General features: G+C 41.3%; 1 protein-coding gene across 1 annotated transcript in view; it reads right to left on the bottom strand.

The window, feature by feature from the left end:
* Window positions 1-16,194, bottom strand: part of TM9SF3 (transmembrane 9 superfamily member 3) — a gene marked incomplete in the record, with an annotated part of 175,448 nt that overhangs the window by 115,672 nt on the left and 43,582 nt on the right. The window contains 1 exon segment of the mRNA XM_053691877.1: window positions 11,865-11,987. Coding sequence (XP_053547852.1) covers window positions 11,865-11,987 — 123 coding nt within the window.

Genomic DNA, 16,194 nt, shown 5'->3' with positions numbered 1-16,194 from the left:
TAAATGTCTATGTCTGTCTGTATGTCTATGTCTGTCTGTATGTCTATGTCTGTCTGTATGTCTATGTCTGTCTGTATGTCTATGTCTGTCTGTATGTCTATGTCTGTCTGTATGTCTATGTCTGTCTGTATGTCTATGTCTGTCTGTATGTCTATGTCTGTCTGTATGTCTATGTCTGTCTGTATGTCTATGTCTGTCTGTATGTCTATGTCTGTCTGTATGTCTATGTCTGTCTGTATGTCTATGTCTGTCTGTATGTCTATGTCTGTCTGTATGTCTATGTCTGTCTGTATGTCTATGTCTGTCTGTATGTCTATGTCTGTCTGTATGTCTATGTCTGTCTGTATGTCTATGTCTGTCTGTATGTCTATGTCTGTCTGTATGTCTATGTCTGTCTGTATGTCTATGTCTGTCTGTATGTCTATGTCTGTCTGTATGTCTATGTCTGTCTGTATGTCTATGTCTGTCTGTATGTCTATGTCTGTCTGTATGTCTATGTCTGTCTGTATGTCTATGTCTGTCTGTATGTCTATGTCTGTCTGTATGTCTATGTCTGTCTGTATGTCTATGTCTGTCTGTATGTCTATGTCTGTCTGTATGTCTATGTCTGTCTGTATGTCTATGTCTGTCTGTATGTCTATGTCTGTCTGTATGTCTATGTCTGTCTGTATGTCTATGTCTGTCTGTATGTCTATGTCTGTCTGTATGTCTATGTCTGTCTGTATGTCTATGTCTGTCTGTATGTCTATGTCTGTCTGTATGTCTATGTCTGTCTGTATGTCTATGTCTGTCTGTATGTCTATGTCTGTCTGTATGTCTATGTCTGTCTGTCTTGTCTATGTCTGTCTGTCTGTCTATGTCTGTCTGTATGTCTATGTCTGTCTGTATGTCTATGTCTGTCTGTATGTCTATGTCTGTCTGTATGTCTATGTCTGTCTGTATGTCTATGTCTGTCTGTATGTCTATGTCTGTCTGTATGTCTATGTCTGTCTGTATGTCTATGTCTGTCTGTATGTCTGTCTGTCTGTATGTCTATGTCTGTCTGTATGTCTATGTCTGTCTGTATGTCTATGTCTGTCTGTATGTCTATGTCTGTCTGTATGTCTATGTCTGTCTGTATGTCTATGTCTGTCTGTATGTCTATGTCTGTATGTCTATGTCTGTCTGTATGTCTATGTCTGTCTTGTATGTCTATGTCTGTCTGTATGTCTATGTCTGTCTGTATGTCTATGTCTGTCTGTATGTCTATGTCTGTCTGTATGTCTATGTCTGTCTGTATGTCTATGTCTGTCTGTATGTCTATGTCTGTCTGTATGTCTATGTCTGTCTGTATGTCTATGTCTGTCTGTATGTCTATGTCTGTCTGTATGTCTATGTCTGTCTGTATGTCTATGTCTGTCTGTATGTCTATGTCTGTCTGTATGTCTATGTCTGTCTGTATGTCTATGTCTGTCTGTATGTCTATGTCTGTCTGTATGTCTATGTCTGTCTGTATGTCTATGTCTGTCTGTATGTCTATGTCTGTCTGTATGTCTATGTCTGTCTGTATGTCTATGTCTGTCTGTATGTCTATGTCTGTCTGTATGTCTATGTCTGTCTGTATGTCTATGTCTGTCTGTATGTCTATGTCTGTCTGTATGTCTATGTCTGTCTGTATGTCTATGTCTGTCTGTATGTCTATGTCTGTCTGTATGTCTATGTCTGTCTGTATGTCTATGTCTGTCTGTATGTCTATGTCTGTCTGTATGTCTATGTCTGTCTGTATGTCTATGTCTGTCTGTATGTCTATGTCTGTCTGTATGTCTCTGTCTGTATGTCTATGTCTGTCTGTATGTCTATGTCTGTCTGTATGTCTATGTCTGTCTGTCTGTATGTCTATGTCTGTCTGTCTGTATGTCTATGTCTGTCTGTATGTCTATGTCTGTCTGTATGTCTATGTCTGTCTGTATGTCTATGTCTGTCTGTCTATGTCTGTCTGTATGTCTATGTCTGTCTGACCTGTCCCTATGTCCTGGTATGAAGTCTATGTCTGTCTGTATGTCTATGTCTGTCTGTATGTCTATGTCTGTCTGTATGTCTATGTCTGTCTGTATGTCTATGTCTGTCTGATGTCTATGTCTGTCTGTATGTCTATGTCTGTCTGTATGTCTATGTCTGTCTGTATGTCTATGTCTGTCTATGTATGTCTATGTCTGTCTATGTATGTCTATGTCTGTCTATGTATGTATGTATGTATGTCTGTGTATGTATGTATGTATGTATGTCTATGTATGTATGTATGTATGTCTATGTATGTATGTATGTATGTCTATGTATGTATGTATGTATGTATGTCTATGTATGTATGTATGTATGTCTATGTATGTATGTATGTATGTATGTCTATGTATGTATGTATGTATGTCTATGTATGTATGTATGTCTATGTATGTATGTATGTCTATGTATGTATGTATGTCTATGTATGTATGTATGTATATATAACAATAAAAAATGATGGGGAGGCGAAAAGTGAGTTTAAAATCCTCCACTAAATACAAAATAGAGAAAATAACTCATTGTGTAAACCATTTACAAATCTAAACAAGTCAGACAGACTTCCCTTTATGCCATAGCACTGCTGCATTACACAGCTTTAATGCTTAGCTAGGGTTAGTACAGTGATTTAGACCAATCCCAGGACAGCTGTTTCGTGGTTATTGACACTCATCAGCTGGGAGTAGGTTAAATCACTGCTTGGTAAAGTTCATTCCCTAGCTAAGCATTAAAGCTGTGTAATGCAGCAGTGCTATGGCATAAAGGGAAGTCTGTCTTAAAAAGCAGGCTAAAAGTAAAAAGGTGAGTCATTGTGAACCTCATTTGCATATCTTACCCAGATTCCTTTGCTGCATTGGAAACAGTGTAGTCAGAGAGATTCTGGGTTTAAAGCAAGTCTTCTGACTTGTTTAGATTTGTAAATGGTTTACACAGTGAGTTATTTATATATATAATGTATATGTGTGTGTGTGTGTGTAAAAGAAGATAGTAACTCTTAGTCCAGCACAATGGGATTGATAAAAGTAATTTTGTCAGGGTTAGTACTTTCCCTAAGGGAACAGACGGATAACAGGTCGTGTTGTTGAACAATTTATCTGCAATCAAATTATAGCAAAAAACAGTGTACATGTATATTCCTATGTGGCAACAAGTTATCGCTAAACATCTGAAAGTCCCATATTACACGGCGAGTCGTATTTGTAAACCCTATATAGAGGCCTCTATTCCATGGTATAAATTGAAAGCTTATTCCTGGTTTATACAATAAATATACCAAAATTTACATTTTCACGAGATAAATTGGTTATTTCATTCCTAGATTTAAATGTGATGATACTTCAAAATAAGATAGAAACATCCACATATAGGAAACCAACAGCAGGAAACACACTTCTAGCATATAATAGCCACCACCGCAAGCTTTAATAAATAATATACCTTATGGTCAATATTTAAGATTAAAAGAAACTGTTCGGAAGATGAGAAATTTAAACTGGAAGCCAGTGATCTTAAAAATAGATTCAGAGACAGAGGGTACCCTAATAAAGCTTTAAAATTGGCCTATAATCACTCAAAACAAGGGAGGATCTACTGTATATGAGCAATGAGAACAAATTTAAGCCCTGTAAGATTTATAACAAATTACCACAATAAATGGAAAAAAGTAAGAAGAATTTTAGAAAGACATTGGCACATTTTACAAGCAGAACCATCTTTATCTGAAATTATAGGAGATAAACCATCCTTAACAGCAAGGAAAGCAAACAATTTAAAGGATAAATTAGTAAGAAGCCATCTTAGCCATAAATCCAAATCATCTTGTTGGAAAAATGGAGAAATAAAGACGGGGAATTATAAATGTAGCCATTGCTCAGTTTGTCAAAATATGGCAACAGATAGTAAATTCACTGATAAAAATGGTAAAATACAAAAAAAATCAAAGGCCTCTTGTGGTAGTGAGGGAATTGTATACATGCTAATCTGCAAATGTCCAATGTATTACGTAAAAAAAACCTACAGGGAATTACGAGAACGCATTAAGGAACACAAAAGAGACATTAAAAATGTTAACATAAAAACAAGTGCAGTAGCAAGACACTTCCTAGAATGCCACCAGAGTGATAAACAATTAAGATTTAGAGGCTTAGAAGCAGTAGACTTCAAAGGAAGAGGGGGTGATTTAGACAAAAAAACTTTTGCAATTGGAATGTAAATGGATCTTCAATTTAAAATCACTTAAACCCCTAGGGCTAAATGAAGAAATTAACTATGCTCCATTTTTATGAATTACAAAAGAACATAAATTAGAATCATGATGTACGTCTAGGCTAAATATGTTATTAATAAAAATGGGAACATAAAAGATACATCTGTAATACTTTAGGGCTCTGCTGAGATCTATAGAAAATTGGGATAAAATGTCGATATAGAATTGTTATTAATATGTAGCTAAGATATACTAGTAAACCCCACTCAAATTCCTTTATATATATTATTTGGTTTGTTAAAATAATCTGGCTTGTATATAATATGTATTTTCTGCAAGGAATAACCATGTTTTAGAAATATTGTATTCATTTTGTGAAATATAGCAATATGGCAACAATGATGGCAACATACTATCTGAATATCAATACTTTTTCACACCTGGCAACTAAAGTAAGAAAAAACAGAATTTATGTTTACCTGATAAATTACTTTCTCCAACGGTGTGTCCGGTCCACGGCGTCATCCTTACTTGTTGGATATTCTCTTCCCCAACAGGAAATGGCAAAGAGCCCAGCAAAGCTGGTCACATGATCCCTCCTAGGCTCCGCCTACCCCAGTCATTCGACCGACGTAAAGGAGGAAAATTTGCATAGGAGAAACCATATGATACCGTGGTGACTGTAGTTAAAGAAAATAAATTATCAGACCTGATTAAAAAACCAGGGCGGGCCGTGGACCGGACACACCGTTGGAGAAAGTAATTTATCAGGTAAACAAATTCTGTTTTCTCCAACATAGGTGTGTCCGGTCCACGGCGTCATCCTTACTTGTGGGAACCAATACCAAAGCTTTAGGACACGGATGAAGGGAGGGAGCAAATCAGGTCACCTAGATGGAAGGCACCACGGCTTGCAAAACCTTTCTCCCAAAAATAGCCTCAGAAGAAGCAAAAGTATCAAACTTGTAAAATTTAGTAAAAGTGTGCAGTGAAGACCAAGTCGCTGCCTTACATATCTGATCAACAGAAGCCTCGTTCTTGAAGGCCCATGTGGAAGCCACAGCCCTAGTGGAATGAGCTGTGATTCTGTCAGGAGGCTGCCGTCCGGCAGTCTCGTAAGCCAATCTGATGATGCTTTTAATCCAAAAAGAGAGAGAGGTAGAAGTTGCTTTTTGACCTCTCCTTTTACCAGAATAAACAACAAACAAGGAAGATGTTTGTCTAAAATCCTTTGTAGCATCTAAATAGAATTTTAGAGCACGAACAACATCCAAATTGTGCAACAGACGTTCCTTCTTTGAAACTGGATTCGGACACAAAGAAGGTACGACTATCTCCTGGTTAATGTTTTTGTTAGAAACAACTTTCGGAAGAAAACCAGGTTTAGTACGTAAAACCACCTTATCTGCATGGAACACCAGATAAGGAGGAGAACACTGCAGAGCAGATAATTCTGAAACTCTTCTAGCAGAAGAAATTGCAACCAAAAACAAAACTTTCCAAGATAATAACTTAATATCAACGGAATGTAAGGGTTCAAACGGAACCCCCTGAAGAACTGAAAGAACTAAATTGAGACTCCAAGGAGGAGTCAAAGGTTTGTAAACAGGCTTGATTCTAACCAGAGCCTGAACAAAGGCTTGAACATCTGGCACAGCTGCCAGCTTTTTGTGAAGTAACACAGACAAGGCAGAAATCTGTCCCTTCAAGGAACTTGCAGATAATCCTTTCTCCAAACCTTCTTGAAGAAAGGATAGAATCTTAGGAATTTTTACCTTGTCCCAAGGGAATCCTTTAGATTCACACCAACAGATATATTTTGTGGTAAATTTTTCTAGTTACAGGCTTTCTGGCCTGAACAAGAGTATCAATGACAGAATCTGAGAATCCTCGCTTTGATAAGATCAAGCGTTCAATCTCCAAGCAGTCAGTTGGAGTGAGACCAGATTCGGCTGTTCGAACGGACCTTGAACAAGAAGGTCTCGTCTCAAAGGTAGCTTCCATGGTGGAGCCGATGACATATTCACCAGGTCTGCATACCAAGTCCTGCGTGGCCACGCAGGAGCTATCAAGATCACCGATGCCCTCTCCTGCTTGATCCTGGCTACCAGCCTGGGGATGAGAGGAAACGGCGGGAATACATAAGCTAGTTTGAAGGTCCAAGGTGCTACTAGTGCATCTACTAGAGTCGCCTTGGGATCCCTGGATCTGGACCCGTAGCAAGGAACCTTGAAGTTCTGACGAGAGGCCATCAGATCCATGTCTGGAATGCCCCACAGTTGAGTAATTTGGGCAAAGATTTCCGGATGGAGTTCCCACTCCCCCGGATGAAATGTCTGACGACTCAGAAAATCCGCTTCCCAATTTTCCACTCCTGGGATGTGGATTGCAGACAAGTGGCAGGAGTGAGTCTCCGCCCATTGAATGATTTTGGTCACTTCTTCCATCGCCAGGGAACTCCTTGTTCCCCCCTGATGGTTGATGTACGCAACAGTTGTCATGTTGTCTGATTGAAACCGTATGAACTTGGCCTTTGCTAGCTGAGGCCAAGCCTTGAGAGCATTGAATATCGCTCTCAGTTCCAGAATATTTATCGGTAGAAGAGATTCTTCCCGAGACCAAAGACCCTGAGCTTTCAGGGGTCCCCAGACCGCGCCCCAGCCCACCAGACTGGCGTCGGTCGTGACAATTACCCACTCTGGTCTGCGGAAGCTCATCCCCTGTGACAGGTTGTCCAGGGACAGCCACCAACGGAGTGAATCTCTGGTCCTCTGATTTACTTGTATCGTCGGAGACAAGTCTGTATAGTCCCCATTCCACTGACTGAGCATGCACAGTTGTAATGGTCTTAGATGAATGTGCGCAAAAGGAACTATGTCCATTGCCGCTACCATCAAACCTATTACTTCCATGCACTGCGCTATGGAAGGAAGAGGAACAGAATGAAGTATTTGACAAGAGTTCAGAAGTTTTGTTTTTCTGGCCTCTGTCAGAAAAATCCTCATTTCTAAGGAGTCTATTATTGTTCCCAAGAAGGGAACCCTTGTTGACGGAGATAGAGAACTCTTTTCTACGTTCACTTTCCATCCGTGAGATCTGAGAAAGGCCAAGACAATGTCCGTGTGAGCCTTTGCTTGAGGAAGGAACGACGCTTGAATCAGAATGTCGTCCAAGTAAGGTACTACTGCAATGCCCCTTGGTCTTAGCACCGCTAGAAGGGACCCTAGTACCTTTGTGAAAATCCTTGGAGCAGTGGCTAATCCGAACGGAAGTGCCACAAACTGGTAATGCTTGTCCAGGAATGCGAACCTCAGGAACCGATGATGTTCCTTGTGGATAGGAATATGTAGATACGCATCCTTTAAATCCACCGTGGTCATGAATTGACCTTCCTGGATGGAAGGAAGAATTGTTCGAATGGTTTCCATTTTGAACGATGGAACCTTGAGAAACTTGTTTAGGATCTTGAGATCTAAGATTGGTCTGAACGTTCCCTCTTTTTTGGGAACTACGAACAGATTGGAGTAGAACCCCATCCCTTGTTCTCCTAATGGAACAGGATGAATCACTCCCATTTTTAACAGGTCTTCTACACAATGCAAGAATGCCTGTTTTTTTATGTGGTCTGAAGACAATTGAGACCTGTGGAATCTCCCCCTTGGGGGAAGCCCCTTGAATTCCAGAAGATAACCTTGGGAGACTATTTCTAGCGCCCAAGGATCCAGAACATCTCTTGCCCAAGCCTGAGCGAAGAGAGAGAGTCTGCCCCCCACCAGATCCGGTCCCGGATCGGGGGCCAACATCTCATGCTGTCTTGGTAGCAGTGGCAGGTTTCTTGGCCTGCTTTCCTTTGTTCCAGCCTTGCATTGGTCTCCAGGCTGGTTTGGCTTGAGAAGTATTACCCTCCTGCTTAGAGGACGTAGCACTTGGGGCTGGTCCGTTTCTGCGAAAGGGACGAACATTAGGTTTATTTTTGGCCTTGAAAGACCTATCCTGAGGAAGGGCGTGGCCCTTGCCCCCAGTGATATCAGAGATAATCTCTTTCAAGTCAGGGCCAAACAGCGTTTTCCCCTTGAAAGGAATGTTAAGCAATTTGTTCTTGGAAGACGCATCCGCTGACCAAGATTTTAACCAAAGCGCTCTGCGCGCCACAATAGCAAACCCAGAATTTTTCGCCGCTAACCTAGCCAATTGCAAAGTGGCGTCTAGGGTGAAAGAATTAGCCAATTTGAGAGCACGAATTCTGTCCATAATCTCCTCATAAGAAGAAGAATTATTATTGATCGCCTTTTCTAGCTCATCGAACCAGAAACACGCGGCTGTAGTGACAGGGACAATGCATGAAATTGGTTGTAGAAGGTAACCTTGCTGAACAAACATCTTTTTAAGCAAACCTTCTAATTTTTTATCCATAGGATCTTTGAAAGCACAACTATCTTCTATGGGTATAGTGGTGCGTTTGTTTAGAGTAGAAACCGCCCCCTCGACCTTGGGGACTGTCTGCCATAAGTCCTTTCTGGGGTCGACCATAGGAAACAATTTTTTAAATATGGGGGGAGGGACGAAAGGTATACCGGGCCTTTCCCATTCTTTATTTACAATGTCCGCCACCCGCTTGGGTATAGGAAAAGCTTCGGGGGGCCCCGGGACCTCTAGGAACTTGTCCATTTTACATAGTTTCTCTGGAATGACCAAATTCTCACAATCATCCAGAGTGGATAACACCTCCTTAAGCAGAGCGCGGAGATGTTCCAACTTAAATTTAAATGAAATCACATCAGCTTCAGCTTGTTGAGAAATTTTCCCTGAATCTGAAATTTCTCCCTCAGACAAAACCTCCCTGGCCCCCTCAGACTGGTGTAGGGGCCCTTCAGAACCAATATCATCAGCGTCCTCATGCTCTTCAGTATTTTCTAAAACAGAGCAGTCGCGCTTTCGCTGATAAGTGGGCATTTTGGCTAAAATGTTTTTGATAGAATTATCCATTACAGCCGTTAATTGTTGCATAGTAAGGAGTATTGGCGCGCTAGATGTACTAGGGGCCTCCTGTGTGGGCAAGACTGGTGTAGACGAAGGAGGGGATGATGCAGTACCATGCTTACTCCCCTCACTTGAGGAATCATCTTGGGCATCATTTTCTCTAAATTTTGTGTCACATAAATCACATCTATTTAAATGAGAAGGAACCTTGGCTTCCCCACATTCAGAACACAGTCTATCTGGTAGTTCAGACATGTTAAACAGGCATAAACTTGATAACAAAGTACAAAAAACGTTTTAAAATAAAACCGTTACTGTCACTTTAAATTTTAAACTGAACACACTTTATTACTGCAATTGCGAAAAAGTATGAAGGAATTGTTCAAAATTCACCAAAATTTCACCACAGTGTCTTAAAGCCTTAAAAGTATTGCACACCAAATTTGGAAGCTTTAACCCTTAAAATAACGGAACCGGAGCCGTTTTTTTATTTAACCCCTTTACAGTCCCTGGTATCTGCTTTGCTGAGACCCAACCAAGCCCAAAGGGGAATACGATACCAAATGACGCCTTCAGAAAGTCTTTTCTATGTATCAGAGCTCCTCACACATGCATCTGCATGTCATGCTTCTCAAAAACAAGTGCGCAATACAGGCGCGAAAATGAGACTCTGCCTATGATTAGGGAAAGCCCCTAGAGAATAAGGTGTCCAATACAGTGCCTGCCGGTTATTTTACAAAATTCCCAAGATTAAAATAATTCCTCAAGGCTATGGAGTATAAAATATGTTTATATATAAATCGATTTAGCCCAGAAAATGTCTACAGTCTTAAAAAGCCCTTGTGAAGCCCTTTTTTTCTGTCTGTAATAAAAATGGCTTACCGGATCCCATAGGGAAAATGACAGCTTCCAGCATTACATCGTCTTGTTAGAATGTGTCATACCTCAAGCAGCAAAAGTCTGCTCACTGTTCCCCCAACTGAAGTTAATTCCTCTCAACAGTCCTGTGTGGAAACAGCCATCGATTTTAGTAACGGTTGCTAAAATCATTTTCCTCTTACAAACAGAAATCTTCATCTCTTTTCTGTTTCAGAGTAAATAGTACATACCAGCACTATTTTAAAATAACAAACTCTTGATTGAATAATAAAAACTACAGTTAAACACTAAAAAACTCTAAGCCATCTCCGTGGAGATGTTGCCTGTACAACGGCAAAGAGAATGACTGGGGAAGGCGGAGCCAAGGAGGGATCATGTGACCAGCTTTGCTGGGCTCTTTGCCATTTCCTGTTGGGGAAGAGAATATCCCACAAGTAAGGATGACGCCGTGGACCGGACACACCTATGTTGGAGAAAGGAGGAGTTTCCAGGCAGACTTAAGGCAACACAGGTCTGCAAGTAATTACAAACTCAGCCGGAAGAAGCCCAACGCGTGTAGCTGTTTTGAAATGCCGGTGGAGTAACAGCTGATCTCTACCGAGCACACGCTGAAGCCCAAATCACGGTATTGAATCGCAAGGAGCAAACAAGTGCAGCATCCTGCAAACAAGTAAGGCGTGGAATTCTCCACTAAGTGCCTTTCACATTTTGGAAATCTTTGAGACGGAAGGGATACAAAGAGCAGGTAAAAGAATTCCTTTTAATAAGAAGCGGATTAATACTAACACTGGTATACTTGGTCCTAAGTCGATCTTAGGTTAACCTCCAGCACCGCTACACTTGCTGTTGTGAAAATTTTGTTTGTATAAAACAGCGGAACTGCTCAGTTTACCCGTCTTTCCAAATATAGTCGGTTAAAGACTTTTACAATTGCAGGAGGCATAATACTTTGGAGACCTTCTAATGGAACTTTGTTGTTTCGTTATATAAACCAGGAATAAGCTTTCAATTTATACCATGGAATAGAGGCCTCTATATAGGGTTTACAAATACAACTCGCCGTGTAATATGGGACTTTCAGATGTTTAGCGATAACTTGTTGCCACATAGGAATTTACATGTACACTGTTTTTTGCTATAATTTGATTGCAGATAAATTGTTCAACAACACGACCTGTTATCTGTCTGTTCCCTTAGGGAAGTACTAACCCTGACAAAATTACTTTTATCAATCCCATTGTGCTGGACTAAGAGTTACTATCTTCTTTTACATTTATAATTAATTTTCTAACTCTCTGTGCACAGGTAGAGGGTGTGAGATTGGGGGGTACCCCATAAATCCTTTTGCTTTTGGGAGATAACATATATAAATGTAGTGCTGATAGAGATATATACATATATACACACACATATATATATATATATATATATAAGGTGTAAGGTGGACTAAACTAGTCCACCTTACTCTTATGTTTTCATATTTTGACATTGGATCTACTGATGGAGATCCCTAAGGTTTAGCACCGTATGCAAACTTTCACTTGCTGTACCCAAAAGGAGTTATAGTTGATGGGTTGATCCTGTCCTGGACTACTATAGATGGAGAAGTCTGTGATACCGTGTGAGGACAATGCACAGAAGAAATGTTCAGCCATTGGTGTTATGAAGACCGGGGATGACCAGAGGGGGCAACAGCATCAGGAGTCTGGGTTTAAGAATGTAATTTACAACATGATAAAACACGTCGGTTCCAGTGACTTACCCCAGATCGGTAAATCGTCTATGTACATCTGGTACCAATAGTGATTCTTGATGGCGTAGACAAAGGCATCTCTCTTGGCTTTATTTAAGTCAATTTCACAATATGTGGTCTGCATGACGTCATCTAGAGACAGAAATGAGAATGGCACAAATAGTAAGGTGGCACATGGTATTACCCTGATCTTGGCAGACCAGGATGAAAGCACCCCTGGCACAGTCTGTGTGTACGTCGTAAACTAACAGTATTAACAACACAATCTACACTAAAATTTATTTTGAGTATATATTGCAATAAAACATTGTGTGATCTGCACAGATTAGATTTACTACTTTCCCAAAAAATGTTATTTTAAAATAAAGTGTCGACACTTGTTTGAATCCACTTTCAATAATACAACAGTATAATACCCATTAACTGTTCTGAAAGGCATAGATTACAGTCATCACAACCAACCGTCTCACAGAACAGAGAACAGTCAAAGCAGGAATTGTCATCACAAGTGCTTCGTACAGCAGAGAGTCATCGCAACCATTCTGTACGGTCACAGCAGCAGAGAGTCATTGCAACCATTCTGTACGGTCACAGCAGCAGAAACTCCTCACAACCATTCTGTACAGTCACAGCAGCAGAAACTCCTCACAACCATTCTGTACGGTCACAGCAGCAGAGAGTCATCGCAACCATTCTGTACGGTCACAGCAGCAGAGAGTCATCGCAACCATTCTGTACGGTCACAGCAGCAGAGAGTCATCACAACCATTCTGTACGGTCACAGCAGCAGAGAGTCATCGCAACCATTCTGTACGGTCACAGCAGCAGAGAGTCATCACAACCATTCTGTACGGTCACAGCAGCAGAAACTCCTCACAACCATTCTGTACGGTCACAGCAGCAGAGAGTCATCGCAACCATTCTGTACGGTCACAGCAGCAGAGAGTCATCACAACCATTCTGTACGGTCACAGCAGCAGAGAGTCATTGCAACCATTCTGTACAGTGACTGCTGAACAAACTCATCACAACCATTCTGTACAGTCACAGCAGCAGAAACTCATCACAACCATTCTGTACAGTCACAGCAGCAGAGAGTCATCGCAACCATTCTGTACGGTCACAGCAGCACAGAGTCATCGCAACCATTCTGTACGGTCACAGCAGCACAGAGTCATCGCAACCATTCTGTACGATCACAGCAGCAGAGTCATCGCAACCATTCTGTACGGTCACAGCAGCAGAGAGTCATCACAACCATTCTGTACGGTCACAGCAGCAGAGAGTCATTGCAACCATTCTGTACAGTGACTGCTGAACAAACTCATCACAACTATTCTGTACAGTGACTGCTGAACAAACTCATCACAACCATTCTGTACAGTCACAGCAGCAGAAACTCATCACAACCATTCTGTACAGTGACTGCTGAACAAACTCATCACAATCATTCTGTACAGTGACTGCTGAACAAACTCATCACAACCATTCTGTACAGTGACTGCTGAACAAACTCATCACAACCATTCTGTACGGTCACTGCTGAACAAACTCATCACAACCATTCTGTACAGTGACTGCTGAACAAACTCATCACAACCATTCTGTACGGTCACTGCTGAACAAACTCCTCACAACCATTCTGTACAGTGACTGCTGAACAAACTCATCACAACCATTCTGTACGGTCACAGCAGCAGAAACTCATCACAATCATTCTGTACAGTGACTGCTGAACAAACTCATCACAACCATTCTGTACAGTGACTGCTGAACAAACTCATCACAATCATTCTGTACAGTCACAGCAGCAGAAACTCCTCACAACCATTCTGTACGGTCACAGCAGCAGAAACTCCTCACAACCATTCTGTACAGTCACAGCAGCAGAAACTCATCACAACCATTCTGTACAGTGACTGCTGAACAAACTCATCACAACCATTCTGTACAGTGACTGCTGAACAAACTCATCACAACCATTCTGTACAGTGACTGCTGAACAAACTCATCACAACCATTCTGTACAGTGACTGCTGAACAAACTCAGCACAACCATTCTGTACAGTGACTGCTGAACAAACTCATCACAACCATTCTGTACAGTGACTGCTGAACAAACTCATCACAACCATTCTGTACAGTGACTGCTGAACAAACTCATCACAACCATTCTGTACAGTCACAGCAGCAGAAACTCATCACAATCATTCTGTACAGTGACTGCTGAACAAACTCATCACAACCATTCTGTACAGTCACAGCAGCAGAAACTCATCACAACCATTCTGTACAGTGACTGCTGAACAAACTCATCACAACCATTCTGTACAGTGACTGCTGAACAAACTCATCACAACCATTCTGTACAGTGACTGCTGAACAAACTCATCACAACCATTCTGTACAGTCACAGCAGCAGAAACTCATCACAACCATTCTGTACAGTGACTGCTGAACAAACTCATCACAATCATTCTGTACAGTCACAGCAGCAGAAACTCATCACAACCATTCTGTACAGTCACCGCAGCAGAAACTCCTCACAACCATTCTGTACGGTCACAGCAGCAGAAACTCATCACAACCATTCTGTACAGTGACTGCTGAACAAACTCATCACAACCATTCTGTACAGTGACTGCTGAACAAACTCATCACAACCATTCTGTACAGTGACTGCTGAACAAACTCATCACAACCATTCTGTACAGTGACTGCTGAACAAACTCATCACAACCATTCTGTACAGTGACTGCTGAACAAACTCAGCACAACCATTCTGTACAGTCACAGCAGCAGAAACTCATCACAATCATTCTGTACAGTGACTGCTGAACAAACTCATCACAACCATTCTGTACAGTGACTGCTGAACAAACTCATCACAACCATTCTGTACAGTGACTGCTGAACAAACTCATCACAACCATTCTGTACAGTGACTGCTGAACAAACTCATCACAACCATTCTGTACAGTGACTGCTGAACAAACTCATCACAACCATTCTGTACAGTGACTGCTGAACAAACTCATCACAACCATTCTGTACAGTGACTGCTGAACAAACTCAGCACAACCATTCTGTACAGTCACAGCAGCAGAAACTCATCACAATCATTCTGTACAGTGACTGCTGAACAAACTCATCACAACCATTCTGTACAGTGACTGCTGAACAAACTCATCACAATCATTCTGTACAGTCACAGCAGCAGAAACTCCTCACAACCATTCTGTACAATGACTGCTGAACAAACTCATCACAATCATTCTGTACAGTGACTGCTGAACAAACTCATCACAACCATTCTGTACGGTCACAGCAGCAGAAACTCCTCACAACCATTCTGTACAGTGACTACTGAACAAACTCATCACAATCATTCTGTACAGTGACTGCTGAACAAACTCATCACAACCATTCTGTACAGTCACAGCAGCAGAAACTCATCACAACCATTCTGTACAGTCACTGCTGAACAAACTCATCACAACCATTCTGTACGGTCACAGCAGCAGAAACTCATCACAATCATTCTGTACAGTGACTGCTGAACAAACTCATCACAACCATTCTGTACAGTCACAGCAGCAGAAACTCCTCACAACCATTCTGTACAGTCACAGCAGCAGAAACTCCTCACAACCATTCTGTACAGTCACAGCAGCAGAAACTCATCACAACCATTCTGTACAGTGACTGCTGAACAAACTCATCACAACCATTCTGTACAGTCACAGCAGCAGAAACTCCTCACAACCATTCTGTACAGTGACTGCTGAACAAACTCATCACAACCATTCTGTACAGTGACTGCTGAACAAACTCATCACAACCATTCTGTACGGTCACAGCAGCAGAAACTCATCACAACCATTCTGTACAGTGACTGCTGAACAAACTCATCACAACCATTCTGTACAGTGACTGCTGAACAAACTCATCACAATCATTCTGTACAGTCACAGCAGCAGAAACTCATCACAATCATTCTGTACAGTCACAGCAGCAGAAACTCCTCACAACCATTCTGTACAGTGACTACTGAACAAACTCATCACAATCATTCTGTACAGTGACTGCTGAACAACCATTCTGTACAGTCACAGCAGCAGAAACTCCTCACAACCATTCTGTACAGTCACAGCAGCAGAAACTCATCACAACCATTCTGTACAGTGACTGCTGAACAAACTCATCACAACCATTCTGTACAGTGACTGCTGAACAAACTCATCACAATCATTCTGTACAGTGACTGCTGAACAAACTCATCACAACCATTCTGTACAGTCACAGCAGCAGAAACTCATCACAACCATTCTGTACAGTG

Source organism: Bombina bombina, chromosome 9 (assembly GCF_027579735.1).
Source record: "Bombina bombina isolate aBomBom1 chromosome 9, aBomBom1.pri, whole genome shotgun sequence".
Taxonomy (NCBI): Eukaryota; Metazoa; Chordata; class Amphibia; order Anura; family Bombinatoridae; genus Bombina; species Bombina bombina.
The sequence above is the reverse complement of the archived record's forward strand: the minus strand, read 5'-3'. Positions and strand labels throughout refer to the sequence as shown.